Below are 25,484 nucleotides of genomic sequence, written 5' to 3' on the forward strand. Positions count from 1 at the left end.
CAGTCCCCTCATCATCCTCGTAGCCCTCCGTTGGACTCTCTCCAGTAGCTCCTCATCTTTCTTGAACTGGGGAGCCCAGAACTGGACACAGTACTCCAGATGGGGCCTCACTAGGACAGCATAGAGTGGAAGGAGAACCTCCCTCGACCTGCTGGCCACACTCTTCTTAATGCACCCCAGGATGCCATTGGCTTTCTTGGCAGCCAGGGCACACTGCTGGCTCATGGTTAACCTGTCATCCACCAGGACACCCAGGTCCCTCTCCGCAGAGCTGCTCTCCAGCAGGTGCACCCCAAGCCTGTACTGATGCATGAGGTTGTTCCTCCCCAGCTGCAGGACCCTGCATTTGCCTTTGTTGAACCTTGTCAGGTTCCTCTCTGCCCAACTTTCCATCCTGTCCAGGTCTCACTGAATAGCAGCACAGCCTTCTGGTGTATCCACCACTCCTCCCAGTTTTGCGTCATCAGCAAACTTGCTGAGGGTACACTCTAACTCTTCATCCAGGTCGTTGATGAAGAAGTTAAACAAGACTGGGCCCAGTACTGACCCCTGGGGGACACCACTTGTTACCAGCCTCCAACTAGACTCAGCACCGCTGATGACAACCCTCTGAGTTCTGATATTCAGCCAGTTCTCAATCCACCTCACCGACCACTCATCCAGCCCATACTTCCTGAGGTTCCCTGGGAGGATGTTATAGGAGACTGTGTCGAAAGCCTTGCTGAAGTCAAGGTAGACAACATCCACGGCTCTCCCCTCATCTACCCAGCCAGTCATGCCATCGTAGAAAGCTATCAGATTGATCAAGCATGATTTGCCCTTGGTGAATCCATGCTGACTACTCCTGATAACCTTCTTTTCCTCCACTTGCTTGTTGATGACCTCCAGGATAAGCTGCTCCATCACCTTTCCCAGGATGGAGGTGAGGCTGACTGGCCTGTAGTTCCCTTGGTCCTCCTTCTTGCCCTTTTTGAAGATTGGAGTGACATTGGCTTTTCTCCAGTCCTCAGGCACCAGTATGTGTGAATATGTATGCACAGAAGAAAAAGAAAATGTTAAACTTCAGCTTTTTCTTTTTTTTTTTTTAATTTCATAGATTGTCTGCTGAGAGATGTTGTACTTGCTAGTTTTTCTGACAGGACATGCTATTGGAAGTGTTCAGGTAGGTCCCTGCTATTGCTGGAATTAAAATAACACAAACATCTTTTTCCTTTGCTGTGAGGTTCACCCTGCTGTGAGTCACATCATATAACTCTACATAAAGGGAAGATGTTTTTAAATCTCAAAAATCCCTATCTGAACAAGATAGTTCAAAGGAGTTGGACAGAAAATTCTGGCATTGGAAAGAACTTCCTCTGCCTTCCAGCCAGAGTTTGCAGGAGCAGGGTGAGAAGTTTAAATACATTTAGGGCACTAAATTTTCATTCCTCTAAAGCCAAATAATTTCACACATAGTGGAGAAACTGTGTAAATGGTCATTTCTATTTTAGTGCCCAACTCTGGGGTGCAAACACAGTTCCAGTGTACCCATTACATATGAAATTTATTTTATTTTGTGCAATAGGTGAATTACCATCATCATACGTATTGGTCTGGCAAACTGTACTTCAGAGAGTATCAACTTCAGCTGGTTAATATCACCTGGAACGCAAAAAATCACAACAGTAGTGAGTTTTCGGTTTGGGAATATTATTTTGAAGGATGGTAATCCACGTATTGTTGCAGCTAAAGCGGCTGCTTTAATTTGTTCTTGCATGCTGAATTTTGAAAAATACTTTTGCCTTAAGATGGAAAAATAATACCAATTTTGGTCATATCAGTCAGCAAAATTCTTCTTATCTGAGACACAGAAAAAAAATATGAATAATGGTAACTTGTACACCTAAAAAATCTCATCATGTGTGTCCTGCTGCATAACAAGTTGAGGAGGTCTGGGCACAGTCACCCTTTGCCAGTGCTTCTATTTCCTAGCCTCCTTCATGGCATAAGAACATAAGCTTCCACTGACAATAAAAGGATTAGAACCTTTGTGAAGTTTGAAAACATACCAGTATGAGTATACCAACATGAGTATAACTCAGTGCAAATAAACACTAACATAACTTTTATTTGAAAGTGCCATAAAATAGACATTATTGCAAAATGAATGAAGTTCAGTAAGTACTAATGCTGAAAATTTGTTTTGGTATCTTAAGATGTCTTAAAATATAAGCCTATTGTGATTAATGCTATAGCAAAATAATTACAATCTACAATTAAAAAAATAGCACACATCACTGCAGAGTCAGTCCCATTATTCAAATCACCAAGTGTATTTTTATAGCTTTTAATATTAAAATACAGCAGAAGAAATTGGAGGTTTTATCTGCTTGGAGGTTTTTCACCATGGTTTGTAACCCTTGCATGCATCAACTCCAACTTCATCAGTCATTTCTCATTACAATTAGCAAATGAGACAATTGCACATGATTATTTCATTTTTCCCAGGATTTAGTGTTATGTCAGCTAACCAGCTGTTAAAATCTGTTTCGATATTTATTAGTAAACCTCAGTTTCTCAGTAGAAGAGCCATGGCTTTCAACTGAAGTACTTCTGGCAGAAACATTTTTCCGCAAAAATACCTTCTCCATATTCAAAGCCAGTTGTTGATTATTCTATTGTGAGTGGAAGTTGTTGCAGACAAAAATCAATCAGATATGCTAAAGTGTTATGATGTTAGGAGCCTTGGCACAATACTTTCGAATCATGTATTTTTCCAGTGCATACTTACAATTCAGTTGAAAGCTTTTCCCCCTTTTTGTTGGTCTGTTGCATTTTTTTCTTCCGAAGTTTCGTTCACAAATCATCAACATTAGCAAGTGAATGAGAACTTGTCTGTAGAGCATCTGGTTCATCTGCTACTAGTTTCTCTGTTAAGAGATAGTCCTTGAGACATTTGTGCAGATCGTTTTTTTCACATTTGGCAAACAAGAGTGAATATTCTGTTACAGTTTTTACATTAATTTGGGCAATACTGAAACATAAAAAGTTCAGCAGTTTGCAATGTCCAACCATGCATCATGAAACATATGCAGCACAGAGCCATATTCCCCTTCGTGTTATGCAGCTGAAAAATACATGTTGCAGACTACTGTAGTTAGAAATTTAACTCCTGATGCTCAAAATTTCAGGCCACGCAGAAATGCTATGTCAATTTAGCAGTATGACCTTTCATGGGCAACTGTCCTCAGCCATCTCGGAACCTTGCCAGCCCACTCACGTGATACTCGTTCTCTTGCACCTTCTTATTACACCTCTAAAATTTTACTCAGGTATTTGTAGAAATGTGAGTGGCTGAAAGTGTCCTTCACGCACCTGCTACAAGCTACATGATAACTGCATCTTTCACAGCTCACTAACATTTATGCATAGCTACTTCATAGATTTTTCCCATAAGTGGGATTTCCCTTATGTGGCATAATTGCAAACTACTTTTGAAATGGACAAAATCTTCTGCAGAGTGTTTGTGATGTAAGAAATATGGAGGTTGTAATGCTTATTTCATGTTTTCTCCGCCTTTAGGCCAAATAGCTGCTTCTTTTCCTATACTAATTCTTATCCTTAATACAGAGCAATATTTCAAATTACAGTGTGGAAACAGAAGTCATGTTCTTGCAGACAAAGTCAGGAAAAGCAGATGCAAGAAGGCAGAGAGCTGGAAATCGGGAAGCCTGACAGAGGAGAGGGGCTGGACTGCAAGGAGGGGTGATGCTGTACTTGAAATGAGGCTTTTAGAAAGCGGTAGAAGAAGGGAACTCCTGGGAGCCCTCTGAGAACGTTGAGGGTGCCTGCTGCTGCCAGGTGCCAGGCTGTGGGCCTGGGGAAGCTCTGGCAGGTTCTAGCGAGCTCACTTGGTCAGCAGCCCTTGACGCAGGGTGCCTGGAGCCTTCGTTGCAGCTGCCCCTGCTTCGGGAGGGAGCTTCACTGTTTCAGCTGGTGCCAGGGAGAGGCCTGTGTCAGAGCTTGGTGGACCAGAGGGAGTGCCGGGGACTTCTCCTGGACCTTCCCTGCGGGACCTGGGATGCCAAGAAGAGGAGTTATGGAAGCAGCATCACAGCAGGCTGTGCAGCATCACAGACAGACAGGATCTCCTCAGAGACCCTACAACTTCAGGAGTCCTGGACCCCCACCACAGTGCAGGCCTGGGCAGAGTCTGTCACTAGCAGAACTACAAGTGGAACTTCAGTGGAAAGCGATGGCTGGAAGCTGATGTCTTCTAGCACCACATGTAAGGCTCCTGCTCCACCTGAGGTTCACCGCTCTCAAAGCTGAGGAGGAGCTGAGGGTTCTTTCAAGCAAAGCACCTGGACAGACTGACCCCGTACCACACCTGACAGAAGCAGCGAGTGATGCAGTGAGCAACGCCTTGCTGCAGGGTACAGAGGCACACATCCCCTGACTGACCCACTGGCTACACAAGCCTGCTGCTTGCTGGGCACCCAAGTCCAGGATTTTGTGGAGAGACTGCCAAGGCTTGTCCAACCCTCTGACTATGACCCCCTGCTGTTCTCCCATGTGGGCAAGAGCAATACCTCCAGGGGCAACCAGGAGAGGATCTATCACTGTCTCTAGAGTGTGGGGTCCCAGGTGCTCTTCTGTCTCTAGTGTGGGGTCCCAGGTGCTCTTCTCCACAGTGCTGCTCATGAGGGGCCATGAGGAGGAGGGGATTAGTTGAGCATCAACAGCTGGGTGCAGAGCTTGGGTCAACAGTTTTGTTTTCTGCCACCATCCCATCCTCTTTGAGGATGAATGTCTACTTACAGAGATGGGATCCACCTCACTTTGGTGGTGGTGGTGATGTAGTAACTCTTGAGATTAACATAGTTAAGTAATCATATATTCTCTAGACATCACTTCCAAAAATGCGTGAAGTCTGGAAATTAAAAGTATTTTCACTATTGGAACATACATTTGTACTGAAACTGAGCAACTCCCCTGAGTAACCCAAAAGTCCCAGCTACTGAATGAATAGCATGCATAGCTGTAAAGCTGAATTTCTTAAACAAAAATTTTGTTTAATTTCTTAAACAAAAAACTACAAAGGCAGCAATATGATGTGAAATGTAATATGAAAATAATTTTTGTCAGTTTCCAGTGGTTTTTTTTTTAGCTCATCATTACAAAAGCTTCCTCTCCCTGCTAACAGTCATCAGTAGTTTTCTTTAGTCTTCATAATCTTCATAATTGTAAGAAGAATGAGATGGAGTCATGTCACAGAAAATTAAATCACATATTTTATTGCTTACTTGTTGAGGATGAATAAGAAAATGAATTAAAAACAGTGGGTTCCCAAGACTAGAAGCAACTGCCTCACAGATACATAATGCTTCTATCAGCTTGTTGCAGTAATACTTCCGTACATTGGAGATCATTCTGCTTAGTGAAACAGTAATATTTAGTAGCTGTCAGTTCAAGTATAAAATTATAAATTCCTACAGAATTCCTAGCAAGAACTACCTAAATGACCTTTGCTGTGATAAGTAAGCATCAATGCTTTAGTGGAACAGCACATCAGGTTCATTCATTACTGAGAAATGCGAACATACTCCTAAGATTTCTCAAGTAGAGTGAGAATATAGGTCACTTAAGAAGCAATTCTGTGGAGTGAGTCAAGATAAACCCAGTTTTTTCCAAAATGACCTGTTGTGGCGTAAGGTAAGGTTTTCTTTTTGTATGTTTACTTTCAAATTCAAGTCGTAATGCAGAACTTGACCTTCATCTGGCATTAGCCAATCGTTCAAAGTGTGAGTTGGTTTTTGACTTGCGTTGAAGGCAGTTTAGAAACTCACAGGTTTATCCTCTTGTGAAGAGTGAAAGCACACTAAAAAGCCCCGAAAAAACAATAAATAGAGCACTTGGATGACCTGAGATTCTCCAAGCGCAGAGGCACTTGGGGCCAGCATTGTTTGATACAGTGCTGTTATAGGTAGAGCAATTCTGGCAGAAAAAGCATTCAAGGAACTCTAGGTCCAAGCATAATTTAAAGAGCAATAACAGGATAAAGACAGAAGTTATTTACATTAAACTATCTAAATTAGATCAGTTATTGCAGTCATGATTTGTCTTTGTTTTTTCACCTTGTAAAATAGATTCTTAGACTCACAGTTTTCCAAAGGAAGAACCAAAACCTGTAACTGATGAAAGGCTTTTTTAGATACAGTATCAGCCATTCATGAGGAAGCCTCTGACCCAAAACAACAATCTTCTGCAATACTTTGTTTCTTTAATAAGAGGAAAGTTTATTTTAGAAAGTATACTTGTTCTGGTTGGAACAAATGTTCCAACATTTGGTTTTGGTGGGCAGATGCAGATTTGTCTTTTTAAATAAAAACTATGCAGAGTGATCTAGTACTTCATTTTCTGTGTAAGAGCAGTCAGAACAAGTGATCTACTCTAAGGCACTCAAACATTTTTTTAAATTGACTTATACAGGTGGGCCTCTGGGAAAAGTAATTCTTGATGGCAGAAGAGCAGAAATTATTTGATACTGTAACTTGAAAAATTGCTAAAAACAGCTACACTCAACTGAGTAGCAAAAATTGAATACAGGAAGATTTTGAGAAATGTGTTTCTCATGTTGCTTGATCTTTTTGTTTTTTAATACATGCCATAGGGAAAACTTGTGTCCTTGTTCACGACAAAATATGGCTCCAGTTACACAGACTGTGAGAAATTGTAGAATCATGTAAAACTGGCAAAGATGGATTTAGACACTACAGAAAATAATCAATTTCTAGCCAAATTCTATACACTTCAGCCAAGAATTCATCAACGCTGCAGGACTATAGGTAGCATACTGCCTAAGCAAGGCATTGAACCAACAATCATTAGGTCTGAGGATTTTTTTCCTGCTGACTTCAGTTGACCAGTGTATGATCTTTAATAGAAATTTTCACTTCTTTTACTTTGGCTACCTCAGTTTTTAATATAATAAAACCACTTTTAGACAGAGGCAATTGTATTGTGCAGTTGTAGCATTTCGGGTAGTAAAACTCCCAGTTTCGAGGCAATGTCACAGATGCTGCAACAGAGTCTTTCTGGACACACTGCAAAATTGATTTTAATCCAAGGCAACAGAAATAACATACCAAGAATACACTTTCTCTCTGAAAAAGTGCCTCCAGTCAGAAAAGCATGAGTTGGCTCCAGCATTCTCAGGTGCTTGAGGAAAAAGTAAACTGTTGAGTTATGAAATAAAGTGAGAGACCAAAGGCTCAGTTGCACAGGAATAAGGCTTACCTAATAAATAATATCTGTGAAATGGGAAAGAATAAATTTGAAGTCTGATGCATAAAAGGCAGAAAAGACAACAAAAACATCTTCAAAAAGAGAGCTCACAAGGAAAATACGGAGGGTGAAAAAATCCAAAGTCCAGGTAGCGAGCAGATACAGAGAAACTTAAATGTGGTCCAACACTCCATGGTCATCAGGGCTGTACCATGTTATAGTTAGAATCAGTCTTCCATGCAGAGGTGGGAAGTTAAGTAGTGACACTGATAGGGCAGATCCACATATACAACGAAAAATGTTACTACATTGTCAGGTGGTCTCCAAGAAAACTGGATGTAAACCTGCATTTACCTGCATTACAGAATTCCCTAGAACTTAAATAAGTCAACTACACACAGCTTTAAAGAGCATTAGTTTATTATCTATTCTCCATGTGTTACCTCAGAAACAGTCTAATTATATACAAAAATTTGGAATGTTGAATAAATGCTGATCAATAAAAACATTTCATAGCTGTTGACAAGGGAGTGTTTCTAAACAAAACCAAAAAAATCATAAAGGTTTGAATTCTGTGTGTTGTTTATTGCTATGTTTGTGTTCATAGAGTGCTTTCAAGTATATACACATTTTTTAACTCCAGTCCAAAAAAGAAACTAAAAAAGTATTTACATAATAAATATGTGGGAGACTTCATCTTTTCATTACATCAGTCGAACTGACTCTTTAATGAACTATTAAGAATAGAAAGAATTACCAGAGTCTGCATCAACTCACTGCTATGTGCAGTAACTTCGGCTGCTGATGGATTTTATTCTATTCAAAATGTAGTTTAAGATGCATTCAAAATGAAAAGTGCTGATATTGTATCTCCTCCTGCTGTATCCTAGCTGGACTAGTTCAGGAGACATCTTTCTCCCACTCTCTGCAAAATCATCTAGTCTGACATGTGTTTACCTTTACACAGAGTCACTGAAGGAACAAACACATTGCAATCCACTGAAAACTCGAACATTTTACTGAGTAAAATCAGTATAATCCACATTTTATTAGATGGTTGATTTGCTAATTTACTGAAGACAAGCTTTGGCCAAGTATTTCCACAAGAAGTACTAAACTTCTTGCTATAAATCTCTACTTCTATAGTTCTACCATAGCCAAATACATTTTGGTAGAATTTTCCTGTGACACATACATCTGAAAATTAAGTGACACAACAACATTCAAAACTGCTGTTACCATTAAAGCAAAATACAATACAGTATAATTCCACAGTGATATATCTAAATGTACTGCAAAATGTATACAAAGTCAGTCCAAGATCAGTAAAGAATCAGTTCTGCATTTTGGACTTTTCCCTTCCAAAAGATATAGGTTATGTAGAAGATCAAGGTAATTTCAGACTTATCTGTATTTATCCCCTTTAAAAGGCAGTGTGTGATAAAAATAACATGATTAAAAGTAATGGACATGTGAACATTATGCATTTTCAATAAAAAAATAGAAACTAAACAACAAAACACATCTCAGAAAGCGAACACTGAAGCCTGCCATTATATAGCTATATTTCTCATTCTTTTCTTTGAAGATTAACAGCACACAGAAAATAAGTGAATTTTATCAAAATACAGCACATTTCTGCTAATATATCAAAAAAATCATTTACTATGTAAATATTACTGAAAATCAACTAAAAAGAATTAAAATATACAAAGAGTTGTTAAAGGGTTTCAATTACAATTATTAGAACTATACACAGTACAATAAGCAATAGTTAACATCTTTGAAAGAAGTGCAATAATATTGGAGTTCACTTATTTAAAAAGTACTGCCTGTTTATTACCGCTAGCTATGTATAATTCCTCTCTCTTCCTGCTCATTGTCCCAAAACTAAAGGAGGCTGGTGTTTTTCCTAGCCTTATTAAAAGCATTTACTTCTGTACACATGGGTTGAAAAAAGCAACTACCAACTCAAACTACCAACTTATATGTCAGTAAAAATGAACTGCAATAACTGAATATTGCTCCAATGACAGGCTAATCATTAGCCCTGATTAAAAACAGTTATTGGTCTTCTATGGCACTTTTTCCTGGTCCATAACAACCGTGTATTAATTATCACTGCAGATTATGCAGTTTCTATTCAATTACAAAGGAGAAAGAGAAAAATAAAGTTAATGTTTCTGGTAAACAAAATTAATAGAAGCATAATTGAATACTTTATACAGTAATAAGGAACAAAGGCAGCCTGTGGTAAATCACTATTATATTAACATAGTTAGAAACCCTTTAATGACTCTGAAGTGTCTAGTTCACATTTAATGTTACCTGTAGGAACAGCCCTTTAAAAAACATCATTACAAACTGTTGGGTTGTAACTACACCCTCCCTTTGCTCTCCATCTCACCACAACAATCCTCCATCACTGTTCAAAGTTTCACAAACTTGCTTTGGTTACCTAGCTCCATGCGTATACTCTCCTTTTTGATTAACAAGGCAATGCAAAGGCCAAACAAAATTGAGACGTCTTTCATAACCTTTTCTGCATCATTTACTTTGTGTGTTTAAATATGTAATACAGGCAACAACCTTAAAAACTGGCCATTTCAGTTTCATTTTCAAAGTCTATAAGGTTAAAATGGAGTACTTTATAATAAAGGTAACAGTATCACCATTTGCACAAAACTGGGGATTTCCACGGCAGAGAAAAACCTCTGGGCACGTTTCCACAGTACAACTGAAAAAATTCTGTATGCAAAAAAACCCAACTAAACATAAATCACGTGTGGCAAATGAATATTCAATGACTACACTAAGAACAAATCCTGTAGAATTTCACAAATTTGTTGTTACAGTCTTCCTAAAAAACACCATAAGCTTTTTCTGCATTTTCTATTGGTAGACGTACACTCCAGAACTAAACGCTGCTTCTTCTTTCCTGAGTCCAGATTTAGATAGCATCGTTGTTTCACCCGATCTTTATTCTGTCCAACCAGCACCACCTTCCATCTACCCATTCACCCATACAATGTGCACATAGCAAAGCCAACATTTCGTATCTCCTGTCCATATCTACAGAAGTGGTTTCAGCGTAACATATTAATATCTGGTGAAAAAAAAGAAAGGCAATTAACAGCTACAGGACAGACAACCCTGCCATCTGTCCACTGGCTACAACCAAGGCTTTGCAAAGCCTTGCTCAAAGTTTAGTAATGTGTATGAATTATCCAAAAATAAACCTACCATCTGTACAAAAAAACAACACAGGTTTGTTCTTGGAGGAGTGATCCTTAGATTGCTATAATGCTTCAAAACAAGTTTATTGACCATATGCATTTCCAGAATGATCTCCTGTATGTTCTACACAGTGGTTTTTTCCCCCTTTAACCACAAGTTCAGTATTTCCTGTACAAATTTTGATCATAACTCTTTTTGAGTTCCTTTCACGTATAAAAATAAGCAAAATATTCAGTTTCCCACAAGTCCTTCAATCAATCCTGCTGGCTTTTCCCCCCAATCCACAGTATTTACGAAGAAACTTCTCGCACAATGATGAGTTCCACTGCATTCTGAAAAGTCTTTAGCAAAGATACTGCTTGTCCATGATCAATATTGATGAAGCTGTATCCATTAGCCTGAAAAAAAAAAAAAAAAAAGAAAATGAGTCTCATATGCCATGGTAATGAAACATGTCTCATATTTCATGTCATTTTATTTAAGCTTACAGTTCAAAATAACCAAATGCTATATGAATGTAGACAATGAAACACTACAGATTTGCAGACTACATTGTTGATGTGAGTTGAACATGTACCTGGATGCTACAAGAAATTAAACTACTGTGTTAGCCTTGAAATAATTTTGCCCCAAAGGTATTGCAAATAAGCAAAAGAGAAAACTGAACTTTAAGCCATTAACATCAGACTAATTCACTGGTCATGCCAAAAAAAGCAAATGCAGTACAGATGATACATTCCAGTTTAAATATTAGAATATTAGAAATGGCATTTGTGATAAATTCAAACTATCGAAGTCTTTAACAAAAAACACTGGGAGCCATTTTTGGGTGTGACACTTCCTGAGGTCACCTCCAGCTTGAATTTTCCTATGACTCAACATTGTCATTCTTGGAACAGGTTTGGCTTGGCAAACAGAGGCAGGCCTAAGTGGTCTACACAAGACAGGGAAAACATGGCTGTGGTTCAGCTTCTCAGGGTGTACTACTGCAAATTCATGTTCAGCCTGGGTAGTAAAATCTTGCAGAATGCCATGACAGATTCATCCAGTTTAAATTGTTACTACTGCCAGCTGTCATCCCACCTTTCTCCCTGAGCTGCTCCCCCTTACATGGCAACAGACAGAACTAGTCGCACGCTCTGCGCTTCAGTTGTGCCGTTTTGGAGGTGCAGTTTCTTATCCCATCAGTGGACACCTGATGTTGCTACCTACTGAATCCTTTGTAGTAAAGGCAGTGGTTTTTACATCTGTCTAGCATTGCAGAGAAAGTTTTCGGTACAGACTGTCGAGAGAGCCAAAGTGGCAATAACCCTTCCAAATCATCGTCTGCACAGAATGTCCTAGACCTAACCCAACACACAACAGTATCTTAAGACTTACATGCAATTATCTAGTCACTGGTCACGAAGAATATTTTTATTAGACATATGTATTAGACACACGTGATAATATGCATGCCTAATGCATGTTTTACCGAGAACATTGCAAAATCAAGCATAGCAAAGTCACTTTGGGAGAGATGATATTCAGTCAAAAACTGCAGAACCTGTCCAAGCGGCAACAAGACAGAGTGGGACTATCATTACATCATCATCGGCATTATCACATGCATAAAGAATGTGCTGTTACACAAAAAAATATTCTCAGTTATGAGAAATGAAACAGCCTCTAATTGTCTTAGCATGCAAATACAACTTCTCCTTCAGCTCCTTTTCAAACTATGAATTCCTCATCAAACAAAAAGCAAAGCCCAAACAGAGCCAACATGACAAAAGGAAACTTCATTATAAATGTCACAGACAAAATTCTGTAAGGACAGGAATATCAATAAGTAAAAAACATGCTACCAGTATTTTCAAAGGTTTAACATGCTTTCTGCTCCTGTATAGTGTGTTGGAGGGTTACGCCCATCCCTTGTCTACATCAGTAAGAGAAGTAGGACCGTTCTTGGTCCAGTGAGGAAAAACAAGTACAGAATTACGTACTGTGCTCAAAACCAAGCCATCTTCTAGTCAGAACAACTTTACCTCCATTTAGTTTTCCTGTGTGCCTTTGGGCTTTATATTTCACTCAAAAGATTATGCCGTGTTTTCAGTTTGTTTTACAAAACCGTTCACATGATGTTGTGGGTGGCTGGTGTTTTTTGTTGTTGTTTTTTTGTTTTTTTGTTTTTTGTTTTTTTTCAGAAAACTGCAATGCAATAGAGTCAACTCTATCAACATTCTCAAGCCAGTGAATTAATTTTTAACAAGCTTTGCAACTTTAAGGGTGGCTACAGTGCTTGTCCAAATGCCTCGTTAGCCCATTTCCCTAAGAAAGTATGGCTTACATAACCCTGCTGTCCATTTCCCTGACCCCTGCCCAAATATCTTATGAGCTCACTAGACAGCTTCAGACAAATCTGATGCAGAAGCAGCCTGGAAGGCAGCCCCTGCACAGCTGCAGCCCTGAAGCCACGGCTGCTGCAGCCCCCCAGCTGGCTCGCCAGCCAGGCAGCCTGGAGGTGGGTGCCATGGCCAGGCAGGGGCCAGCCAGCCTGGAAGCAGCTCCTGCCATCGCCCGTCGGCTGGCGCGGAGGCAGCCAGGACACGCAGGAACCGCAGGACGGAGACAGAGGCTGGTGTAACAGGAGAGCAGGTGTGAGGGGCAATGGCTGGTGTTCAGAGAACTTGTTTCTCAGGACACAAGTTACACAACTGAGTGACAGTAAAGCTTGTGAAACACTCACATTTCATCCTGAATGACAACATTAGGCCTGTTTTTTTGTCTTTAAGAGTGTGAAAAACATCCAGAATTCAAAAAAATGATGCAACTTATTAACGCTTCAGCCTACATCATCTATTTTCATGTTAGGTGGAAGGAAATTAAAAGCATCATCCCAGAATGTAAGAATGGTTCTGGAAAAGGTACTTGTAATCTACTTAAAAACTAAAGATTCTGCTCTCAGAAAAAGCGCACCATAAAAATGAACTGGTATGGGCTGTTAATTATATGACCACAGTACCTGAATTATTTTATCTCCAGGTTGCAACAGCTTAGATGCTGGTCCTTCTGGTTGCACTCTGGTTACAAATATACCCTTGAAAAACAGACACAGAAAACATTTTTTGACAACTTATCTCGTTAATAATAGGGTAGCAAGAAACATGTAATTCAAAACATATTTTCAATCTTCCATCCTAAGTAGAAGAGAATGCTGTATTATTGTACAGGTCTACTGGCTTTTGTGACTGCTTTCCTTCTCTGATGTTAAATCCAAGAGAACTGCCTTTAAAGGAGTACTGAAGGGCAAATTCTGATCTGCCTTTAATTTGGCAGCTGCATACATCAAGGTGAACTATCAACCACCAGAAACAAGGCCGTAGGCTAAATCATGTTCTCTTTTAAGAAGCTTCCTAATTATAAACTCCATAATTCACTATCTCAAATCTGCTGAATAATATCTGGAACTGTGCAAGACACCACTTAGCTAGAATAATCCTCTGTGTTGTCACATGAGCACTGCGGTCACCTACAACCTCGATTTTCCATATCATTTGTCCCCATTCTTCTCCCTTCCAATCCTGGAGTTTAGTGGCTTGTGGAATATATGTGCTCCCGCCTGCCCCCCCCCCCACCCCCCTTGCTAAGCACTAGAAATACTATCAATCAAAATGATTTTAAGATGCATTAGTATAAAATACTCACATCATCTTCAGGTCTGAATGGATTACCTCTACCACCAACTCCTCCTGATATACTAAATCCAAGTTCTGGATCCTTGTCAATTCTCACTCGAATCTAAGTAGTTAGAACCAAAGTTAGATGAACTGGCTGAAAATCTGCATTCAAAGCTACTGTAATGACATTATTACTGAGGAATTCAGGTGAAGCTTTGAAAAGAAAAAAACTCAAAACCCACATTTATCACAGTTCAAAAGAGTATTATATCTTGTGTTATTAATTCCAATAAAACAGCATCACATATTCTACATAAGTTTTACTCCAATATCACTATTATTATAATCATAGTCCATGTGGGCTTTAAATTCAGAGATACTTTGATACTATGTAAATGAATTTAATGCTCCCAGAAAATATACACGTTCCAATGAAAGAACCTGTTCCTCCTATTTCTTTGTTACCTTCAGGTGAATTTTAAAAATCAAACCTTGTTCCTACTTTCACTCTAAGTTCTGTGTAGCCAAGGCTGTCTCCCCTTTCTCTTGCTGGAATAGTTAACTAGAAAACTTATCTTACACAAGAACTGGATATTCTCATTCTAGTACAGAATGAAAACGTAGTTTTCATTATTTTCTCATAACACCCAAAAAAATACAGAGGAACCATCCTGTGTCCAAAAGCAGAAAGAAAGTTGCCATTAAATTGTGTAAGAATTTCTAATCCATATCTGTCTATCATAAATAAAACTGATAGTTATCAGGCATGCATCAGATGCTCACACTTTTTTTTATCCTGGCTTTTATTTATGGATGCACATTTCTACATTTGCAGGTTTTTGAACCATTCTGGATAGCAATGAATAGATGCAAAGTAGTCTAAGCTGTACTGCTACTTTGTATTTTTTCAGTTTCTAGATAAATAATGAGTTGGTGATCAGTAAGCGTAGTTGAGAAATAAATTTCTAGCTCAGTAAAAAGATGTAAGTTTTAAGTTTCTGGTACATTCTGTTAAAGATCTACCACATTTCTCTCTCATAATAAAGAGTGATAAAAACTTTTCACATAAAAGGTAAAAAGAGCTCAAAATGAGAAGGAATGTGTGATTTCAGTAGTGAAATTGCACTGAGAGAACTCTGTCTTTTGCTGGAGATAAATTCCTATATGATTTCTGTCACCGCCTACAGAGAAATGGCAACAACAGAAAACAATCTAACAATTCACTGCCACTGACAAACAGATGTCATATTGTCCAGTTAGATTTTATTCTTACCTCTTGCTTTGCCAATTCGTGGCTTTGTCTGGTAGAGCACTGGGACTGGGTATAGGGAGGTTGGTGGGCAACTTTCAACATCAGATAATCAATTAATTGCTCTCTAGATGGATGTCTTGCTACTGATGATTGAGGAGGGAGATGATGGACTTGGCTGTAGTTTGCCTGAGGTCTTTGAGGCTGGCACATTTGTCCATTTGTCAAAGGTATCTGAATAAAACATGAACACTTTACGTCATAAATTTTATAAGCAGCAATCCTTAATTCCTCCTTTATTATTTCAATATTTTTCCTACTTGACTGCTTGTAATTTTAGGAACATTACTAAAACTACTCTTCTGGATCATGTACTATTACACTCAATATTCCTTATAGTCATCAGCTCTGATCTCCTGAGAAGAAATCTGAAAAACAAAACTTAACTTTGAGTGCTAATCTACCAGAACAGACTAGACAGTCTTTGCTTTTAGCACTTGTTTCCCCTGAGTTATCCCAACCATTATTTTCTAGCAGTGCAACTGACAGTATTGACACTTGGTAGATATCATTATAGTCTGCACTTCTATTGCATAAAATTCAGAGATTTTGTAACAATTCCCAGTAGATCATACACAAAATAGAACTCCCAGACAGCTATCAGACAGGAATTATATGCTTTCTAAGCATCTTTTAGTGACCACTTCACAAGAAAATCTTCTCAGCAAATTCACGTACAAGTTCCAGATTTTAGTATCAAAACTGTAATGACGTGTCCAATAAGTGTTTTTCTTTTGTTGACACATCTGTCACTGATTTGATAGGTATAATGACGACAAACAGCAGTAAGGCACACAACGGTCAAGACATATAGTGCATTCAAACCATGTCACCAAGAAACATGCTGGAGATGACATTCCTTACTGAAGCCTCTGTTACTGTTCAGCTCTGCAGCCCTGTGTTGAGATGGGCAGCCTTCTCCCTGCTCACCTGCATACCTCGCACTCTTATGTAGCCTACGCAGTCACTCATCCATCTGTATGACTGCCACATTCCAAAAATGCTACAGACTTGGGTTACAGATTTTTTTCTGCCTGCCACCATTATCTCACTAGTTATAGAATACAAGGATGTTAAAATACTCTCTCTCAGTATTATAAATAAATGAAGTGTGCAAATCTCAACCTTTAACCATGCTATGTGAATGGACACATATCAGAACCTATTCTGTTAAGAGGAGTTTTTTAGTGTCAAAAGTGATTCTGTGAAATGGTAATGTGTGTATGTATACATTTTTTTAGCTTATTTACAGATTGGATGTATTCAATTTACATAATTTTCTGAAAACATACAGCATGACAGAAAAACTATTTTTTGTTGCACTGTCAGAGGTGGAGTTTACATAGGCAACATGTATGGACAGCTATGCAAATTCCCTATAACCAATGTCTGTAGAAATGCAAGTGAAATTGCTGAAGTTATAAAAAGATAATCAGTTGCTGCATTGTAGTAATTTATAAGCATCCATTTAGTTTCACCGCAGTAAGCCCTGCCTGTACAGGTCTTTAGAGATGAATACCAAATGTCTCCTACAAATTCTAGTTTATCATCAGCATTTCATCACAACAGATTTCAAGTTTGGTCTTTAAAAGGTTTAATCAGCTTCAGACTGCTTTCCTGAACTCATCTCTCATATTCCAATTTCCACTTGTAATTACATCTTTTGCTGCAAATTTCTTCTTTCAAAGCTCCTGCTGCAGAAAAATGAGAACTATTCCCCTTCATACAGTTAATTATTTTGTCTTCCAAAAGGAGGATGCTACTTCATTTATGCCACCTCTGATACCTGGGAATTACATTTTAAAGAAGCCCCAGTTCCAACTGCTATACCAGCATATGTTTCTACAACTAATAAAAACCGATATCCTTACAAATAATAATAAATACATCCTACCCACAGTGTCATATAGATAATTACCTGCACAGCTATTTTCTTCATACTGTCTGGAGGAACATCTTTGAGACTATGTGTGGCAGATGAGTAATTCTGCTGTGCTGAAATGAATACTTCATCCTGGCACTGGTCTCCTGAAGTAGAAGCCTGGGGATGCTTTAAATAGAATGGAGCAGTAAAGATGACTGTCTTCATATAATTCAAACTAAAAAATTCTCCTAAGAAGCCCACAATAAAACATTTTAAGGCCTTTATCATCTTTGATTAACTAGTACATTATTTATGCAGAAAATCTTACTAGCCGAGACATTACCCATAAAATATTGATAGATATTTACAAAAACTAGGAACTGAAGAGGTGTCTTGATCACCAATAAACTGATAGAAAAGTCAACAAATGCTAAGGACTGCCTATTCAAGGATTCATATGGTTAAAAGAAGCCTGCTGTTGACTTTATCCTGCTCACTATGGATACTGTAACATCACTCAGGACGCTAACAGTTAAAGAGTAATTTCCTCACATTTTCTTACAAAGTAAAATATTAATTTTCTTGAATGCCTGAAGTATCTTACAGTACAGTTTCCATGATCAGAATTTGTTTGAGGGAGGAAAAAGCATAATAATATTTTGTTCAAGCCTTTATCAATCTAGGTTAAATTCAGAATGGTAATCTCTTGTTCACATATGTACAATGAAACCAGACAGTTTTACATATGTTCAACCATCTATAAAAGCCAGTTAGAAAACTCAACTTCATGACATTAAATTGAACAGCCTTGCAATAAGTTTAAGGCATATGAAGTGAAGGCAAAGTATTTGACTTAATGCCTGTAAAAAAAATTCCAGCACACAAATGATATTCTTTTTATTGAAAGCATTGGCCATATGTAAAAGGATAACTCTGTCAATTTATGGACACCTCTCACAGTTTATTCTTTCCCCCTCTATATATTGCAATAGCCTCCTGTAGGTACTCACTCGAACAATGTGCACACCAGAACCTCTTCCGTCTGCAACACTCAAGGCAACACTACCCTGGCTGCCATGCAGATCCCTAGAGCTGCCATAGTGAAAGCTGCTAACTGCAGCATAATTGGAATTAAAGGACCTAGACAGCATGCTCTGAATAAAGAGGGGACAGATTTAACACAGAGATTAGTGCAGCATGCATAAACCACAGGACATGTTATACATAGACTAATACAAACATATTCCATTGTCATGCAAGATAAATCCATGCAAGAATAGTACCACTGTGATGTATACAACACAACTCAGTGACCCCTATTTACCTTTATTTACTGTAAATCAGCATGCAATCAGCAGTTAACATGCAGAATTACATGTAAATAAAGTAATACAAATGTTCATGTGTCTAGAAAAACAACAAAGGTGCACAGCTTATGAAAATTTGTAGGTTTTCATTGAGTTTGCCACACAACAGATCTGTTGGTAGGAAGAGAAGCTGGGAGTCAAGATAAACACCTGTGGAAAACCATCTAATTGCCAGCTATTATTTTGTTTCACACCCCCCCCCCCCATTACTGTTACAGTACAAATAAAAATTTACACAGAGACAGAGATTTGACTGTTTGACTGGGTTTTCTTGCTATTGCAATGCTGTCTACATCATCAATGCATTCCAATAACACCTGACATTCAAGAACGTGAACAGTCCTCACTTAAAGAAATGGAGGCTTGAAAGAAGCCTTGAAGTCCACCCGTGCCACTGTAGGCAATCAAACAGGTAACATGAGCTCAAGGACAGAAGTGATAGTCGTTTGGTTTTGAGCTTCATTACCCTGCAAACCTGTCCTCTGCAACATTGGCACGGGTAATAGAAAGAAAGCAGTAGACATTACCCTTTTGTCACCATAGACTTTTGTCGTTGTAAGAACAAAACAAAACAAAGAGACTGCATCAAAGAAGAAAAGGAAAACCCTCCATGTGCACCCTGATAAATGAAAGAAACCTATCTTGAAAAAGTGACAAAGACCCATGAAAAAAGATGATCATAGTGAAACATCTACCACAAGGCATCAAAACCCAGCAAATTCAAAGTTTTTGGGTTTTTTTATGAAGTTTCAAATTTTTCCAAGTAAAAAAAAGAAAAAAGTTCGAAATACGTATCACTTGACTAAGGTACTGCAACAAGTCTTACATGAATAAATACATTTTGGTATTGGTCTGTTGACTGCATATACTATTCTGATTTTGAAAACAGTCATTAGTCCTCAGACGGACATTTGCTCTTTCATACCAGCTTTACCTTGTGAAACTAAAACTACTTTAATAATCAAAATCATATGCCTCTGCATATTCATACTCCCCAGATGCCCTGGTAGCACCATCATTGGAAACTCCCTTGGAAAACAGTATTTACTGACAATACTTGTCTTCTCTTGGCCAAGGCTCTTGGATAACCTTGCACTGAATGGCACAGTGACTCTTCTTCATGCCGCTCTTCTACACCTCCCCTGTTCTCTAGTCAATGGATTTTTCAAGCTTCCAGAAAAGTCTCCAGAGGCTTTCCACCTCTTGGGAGGAGAAGACTGTACAGGGATTCAAGTCTCTCTTTACCAAACATTCAATCTGAGCTTACTGCTCCCGTAAGTTTCAGGCCAAGTACCCAGACGAAACTGACAAAGACAGCTTTCCTTAGCTCCTTAGCGCTTCAAAACATCTTCCCGTAACTCTTCTCAAAATAGTCTCTATAATTAGCCACGTGGCCTTCTTCCCCACTTGAACAGGCAACTCCCTGAAGTCTCCTTACAAGAAGCTCCTCTCAGGGACTCCTATATTCCCCCATCTTCTGTAAGTGGCAAAAAGACAGATAAAAATAGAAGGAATGCATAGTGAGACTAGAAAGTTATTTTCCAAAAGTGTCGCTAGCAGACCATCTTACTACAAAGATACCTAGATTCACCAGATTCACTCTTCTCTTAGAAGGACCCAAACAGATGGTCAATAAATAGTGTCAATAGATCTGCAAATGGTAGTAGAACCTTGCTAAAATTTGTAGAGCCACAAAATTGTCCATCAGAAATTAAGATTTCAGTTAACTCCATTTACTGAGTTTCAAGGCAATTACATCGCCTGAGAGCAGTTTTATTGAAGGGTTTATAAATTCTCCTTTCTGGGTAGAGACTTTTTCCAAAGTACAAAAAAATTATTGTGCAACTGATGAAGGGAAAACACGAGAAGTACTGCAAACACATTTTTTCTCCTGCAGAACAAATACTATTTAAAATTACATGGAGTTGTAAGAAAGGTTTAGTTTAACACAAGAAGAGATTCCTAGTGACAAATCTAGGAAGTACTTTTCCTCTACTTATTTTTAGCTGGGAAGAGAGAAACTGAGGCTTTTGGAGTGCGAAAACTATTCCTTTAAATTTTGCTTCTCAATATGAGTATGATGAAGGCTGTACATTTCCTAATGAGGGTCCTGAAGACTGCTGCACCAGAGAAGACACTCGGGAAATCTGAATATACAGAAGCCATAAAACCCACTGATTTTTATTCCAATTCATTAAAAATTAAATATGGAATAAGTGTATGGTCTAAACTTCAGATTAACTATGAATGTTAATTCCAAGCACCAACTTCATTCTCCACCTGATTTGCTACAGTGTCTTAGGGCATAATGGCCTGCAAAATGATAATTCAAATATATGAGGCTTGAGAAATCTCATTTCAGTTAAACTTCTATACACTAACCAATATACATGCCATGTTCCACTATATTTTTGTGAAAGTTTACTAGAAATAAGTTATTCAACCGTGAAGAACACATATTAAAAGCTACAATACATCAAGAAAAAATAGCTATGTATAAAGTAAAAAAAAATATTCAGCGTGTAAATCAGGATTTGTAGTCAAAATCGGCCTCTAATGGAATAAGGTTAGACAGGCAGCTAGTAGCATAGTGGAGGGCTTTACTTACATTCTTTTTGAATGCTAAGAGTCAGAAAACATTCTCCATTTTGCAGCTTACAAGACAGTATCAGATCTCAAAAGGGTGTCTTTAGGGAATTGCAGTGCCTTCACACATTTACTTAGGCGCAAGACAATAAACAGTGGAATGTACCCAGGAGAATTTCTATTAGATAATACTGTTGTAATTTTAAGACAAGCTGGATTGTGTCACAACAATCCATGAAATTTTGGAATAGCACACGAACTAAGAAAATCAAGTATCTGCACAGAATACGACTCTACATCCTACTTATCTTGGTATAGCCTTAACTGCTAACTTAACTGCTAAGCCTTAGTCTTTTCATTTATTTATTTAACAGCACTTAGAATCACTTGCCAGTTAAAAGCGGACATAAGTTATCCTTTGAGGCTATATTAAATGTATAGAAATCCTTCCACTTTTCATTCCCACCTTGACTACCTAAGATTCTTTAAAAAAAGTTAGCTCAAGGTATTCTGGAACACTTGAAATGCCTATAATTAACACTTCAAGCCTTTTGGAATAAAAGCACACAAGTGATAAAAAGCTGTGTTTGAAATCTGATAGAGTTGTAGCAAGGTACCAGTTTATGCCAAAGAAGAACAACTTAAATGTTACGAAACTAATTCTTCAGTCATGAGAGAGGGAAAAAAAGGCATGAATTTAGGTCTCTGATCCTACCAAAAAAATGTCTTCAACAAGTGACAGCATGCCTATTGAAGAGTTACACATGGAAAATTACATATAATTTAAATTCTACTGTCATAAAATGCTGGCAAGGTCAAAACTTGTTTACATTCCAAATGCACAAGAACTTTATCCCTTCTAAACTGTGATGTACTGACTTTTGAACTCCACAAAACATGATTGTAACACATTGATGGTTCAGTAGTCCATCCAAAATGGAGAAAACAAAATAAAATCAGAATTTAAAACTAACAACTATTGAATGGTTAGCATTCCTGTAATTTATCAGTGTCAACAGTCTTCAGGCTATAATCTTATAAACACTTAAGCACTCAGATCCAATGAAGTTACTTTCCTTGACATACTGAAGCAAGCTTAACTTAGAAAAAATCTGAGGGCATATGAATATCTTTGCAAGTTAGGTATGTAGCATAAAATATTAATTCAAAGAAAACTTTCAACCTTTGGTTAAAACTGCAATTGTCTGCCAATACTGAAACACTTCGACTTTTTTCTTTCAATAAGGCACTGTACACTGGCAACTTTGAGAATAAAATCACCTATTCTGATTTCTGAATTGGAAAGTAGGAATCAATCTTTATGACCTCTTTTCTGAAAGCTCTGTCATTTTAGACAAATAGTAGATAAAAAAGTAAGAGGATTTCATTCCAGATGAAATTAGAATTGAAAGCAAACACGCACCTGATGAACTCCAAAGAGATCCACAACAAAAAAAGAAAATATACATATGTAAGGAAAGGACAGAGTCAGGCACAGTAACTGTTTCTGCCTACTCAGCATACAGAAATATAATAGATACTTGCAGAAAACTGTTCCAGATATTTATTACTGCAATTTACAGATGAGAAATTCCTCTACCACACAGCAAAATGTGTGTGACACTAGTGTTTTTACACAAGCAATATTTTTGTTTAAATTCCTAAATTTCAACAAGACTACTATAGAAGAATATTGCCACGTATCAACTGGTAAAATTGGCAAGCCACACTCAAAAAGGAAAATATGCTGAGAAATATTACTGTTCTTAAAAAGTCCCCTGTGCACTAAATTTATGGAGTTTGGGAGTGGGGCAGAATTAACAGCATGCTTTCCAACAGCTTACATCTGTAACCACTAGAGAGCAGCTTCACATTTCAATAAGCTGTCTTCTCTGTCCCACAACAAAATATGCTTTGCATCAGGTAAGCAAATTGTTTCTCCTGAATATATGCAAAATTCCTATTTACAAATAGTCTTACGAACTGCTTTCACTTTCCTTAAGGAATGATAAAAGGAATGATACCAGAATGATAATTTTAGTTGATTGGCGTATGCCCCCTTACAGCTAGTCAAAGGGATGAACAAATGTTGGTTACTTGGCTGGAATCCATTGTTGATCATTTTTGCTGACTTAAAACTATACTGTATCTCTCCTCATGCAAATTAAACTCTTTAAAGTTTTTTTTTCCCCTACCTCTATCAGGTTAAAAGGGCTAATAAATAAAAAAATAACTAGCTTCTCCAATTTGTCCAACAAGCAGACACTGTTTATTTAAGTGGGTTCACCCCTCTCTCTCTCTTCCTTTAGTTGCCAAATTTTATAAAAACAAAATAAACAAGTACTTCAGGAGCTCAGCAAAATGAAAAAAACCCCAAACCCCAACAAAACAAACCCCCCCAAACCCACTACACCCTCTTTCCTAACAAGCACAGGATATAAATAATAAACATGATTAAATCCAATAACAGGCTCAGAAGAGTCACAGCAAGGGTGATACTACTACCCATAGTGTTGTGTACAATCACAGGCAAGAATACGTGAATATTATTCATAAGGCTTAATTTTATATACCTGTTCTTGTCCGTGTTGCATCTTATACTTTAGAAAAACTCCGCCATTTTAAATCCATGCAAACTTCGTCAAGGCAACTTTCAATAAATGTTCCTTAAATGAGCTCTGTAATTGAACTTGTGCCTTAAATGCTTGTTCCTTAAATGAGCTCTGTAATTACTGATATTTTTTTCAGACTTCAAAACATTTCAGAAGTCTGGTTTATAGATTAAGCCCCTTCGACCAGCTAATTTTTAATTACAAACAGAAATATCAAAACCGTTATTTTAAAAGAACAAAGAAACATCCAATAAATTCCTAGAATTTCCACATTATCATATTTGCCAGCTGCCATATAGGATCATATCTCCATATTTCACAGTTCAGATTTTTCTGTTTCAGTCAGTCATATTGCAGAGAATACAAAGTAGACGATTATATACACTTTCACTTTTAAACTCATAAATAAGTCTCAAATTGTTAGGTAAATGCTATTTTAAAATGCTTCAAGGCCAGAACAAAAGAAACACGTGCACACAAACCAGACTTCTAAGATTCTACAATGACATGACTGGCTGGGTAGACGAAGGGAGAGCCGTGGATGTTGTCTACCTGAACTTCAGCAAGGCTTTCGACACAGTCTCCCATGATATCCTCCTAGGGAAGCTGAGGAAGTGTGGGCTGGATGAGTGGTCGGTGAAGTGGATAGAGAACTGGCTGAATATCAGAACTCAGAGGGTTGTCATCAGCGGCTCTGAGTCTAGTTGGAGGCTGGTAACAAGTGGTGTCCCCCAGGGGTCAGTACTGGGCCCAGTCTTGTTTAACTTCTTCATCAACGACCTGGATGAAGAGTTAGAATGTACCCTCAGCAAGTTTGCTGACGACACCAAACTGGGAGGAGTGGTAGACACACCAGAAGGCTGTGCTGCCATTCAGTGTGACCTGGACAACCTGGAAAGCTGGGCAGAGAGGAACCTGATGAGGTTCAACAAAGGCAAATGCAGGGTCCTGCACCTGGGGAGGAACAACCTCATGCATCAGTACAGGCTTGGGGTGGACCCGCTGGAGAGCAGCTCTGCGGAGAGGGACCTGGGTGTCCTGGTGGATGACAGGTTAACCATGAGCCAGCAGTGTGGCCTGGCTGCCAAGAAAGCCAACGGGATCCTGGGGTGCATCAAGAAGAGTGTGGCCAGCAGGACAAGGGAGGTTCTCCTTCCCCTCTACACTGCCCTGGTGAGGCCCCATCTGCAGTACTCTGTCCAGTTCTGGGCTCCCCAGTTCAAGAAAGATGAAGAACTACTGGAGAGAGTCCAGCGGAGGGCTACGAGGATGATGAGGGGACTGGAACATCTCCCCTGCGAGGAGAGGCTGAGGGAGCTGGGCTTGTTCAGCCTGAAGAAGAGAAGGCTGCGAGGGGACCTAATAAATGCTTATAAATATCTGAAGGGTGGGTGTCAGGAGGATGGGGCCAAGCTCTTTTCAGTGGTGCCCAGCGACACGACAAGGGGCAATGGGCACAAACTGAAGCACAGGAAGTTCCGTCTGAACATGAGGAAGAACTTCTTCCCTCTGAGGGTGACGGAGCACTGGAACAGGCTGCCCAGGGAGGTTGTGGAGTCTCCTTCTCTAGAGATATTCAAGACC

The 25,484-nt window shown here is 38.6% G+C and overlaps 1 protein-coding gene across 7 annotated transcripts in view; it reads right to left on the reverse strand.

Moving 5' to 3' along the window:
• Positions 1-7,696: 7,696 nt before the first annotated feature.
• Positions 7,697-25,484, reverse strand: part of ERBIN (erbb2 interacting protein) — a 120,042-nt gene continuing 102,254 nt past the window's right edge. For 5 of the 7 annotated variants that reach the window (XM_075446905.1, XM_075446902.1, XM_075446901.1 and 2 more), the window contains 6 exons: positions 18,346-18,489; positions 17,390-17,521; positions 15,436-15,645; positions 14,191-14,283; positions 13,508-13,582; positions 7,697-10,901 (listed from right to left, as the gene is read on the reverse strand). In XM_075446905.1, coding sequence (XP_075303020.1) covers positions 10,794-10,901; positions 13,508-13,582; positions 14,191-14,283; positions 15,436-15,645; positions 17,390-17,521; positions 18,346-18,489 — 762 coding nt within the window. In that variant the 3' untranslated portion in view covers positions 7,697-10,793. The remainder of the gene's footprint in view (positions 10,902-13,507; positions 13,583-14,190; positions 14,284-15,435; positions 15,646-17,389; positions 17,522-18,345; positions 18,490-25,484) is intronic. The other 2 variants (XM_075446904.1, XM_075446903.1) reach the window with 1 other exon arrangement.

Source organism: Opisthocomus hoazin, chromosome Z (genome assembly GCF_030867145.1).
Source record: "Opisthocomus hoazin isolate bOpiHoa1 chromosome Z, bOpiHoa1.hap1, whole genome shotgun sequence".
Lineage (NCBI taxonomy): Eukaryota > Metazoa > Chordata > Aves > Opisthocomiformes > Opisthocomidae > Opisthocomus > Opisthocomus hoazin.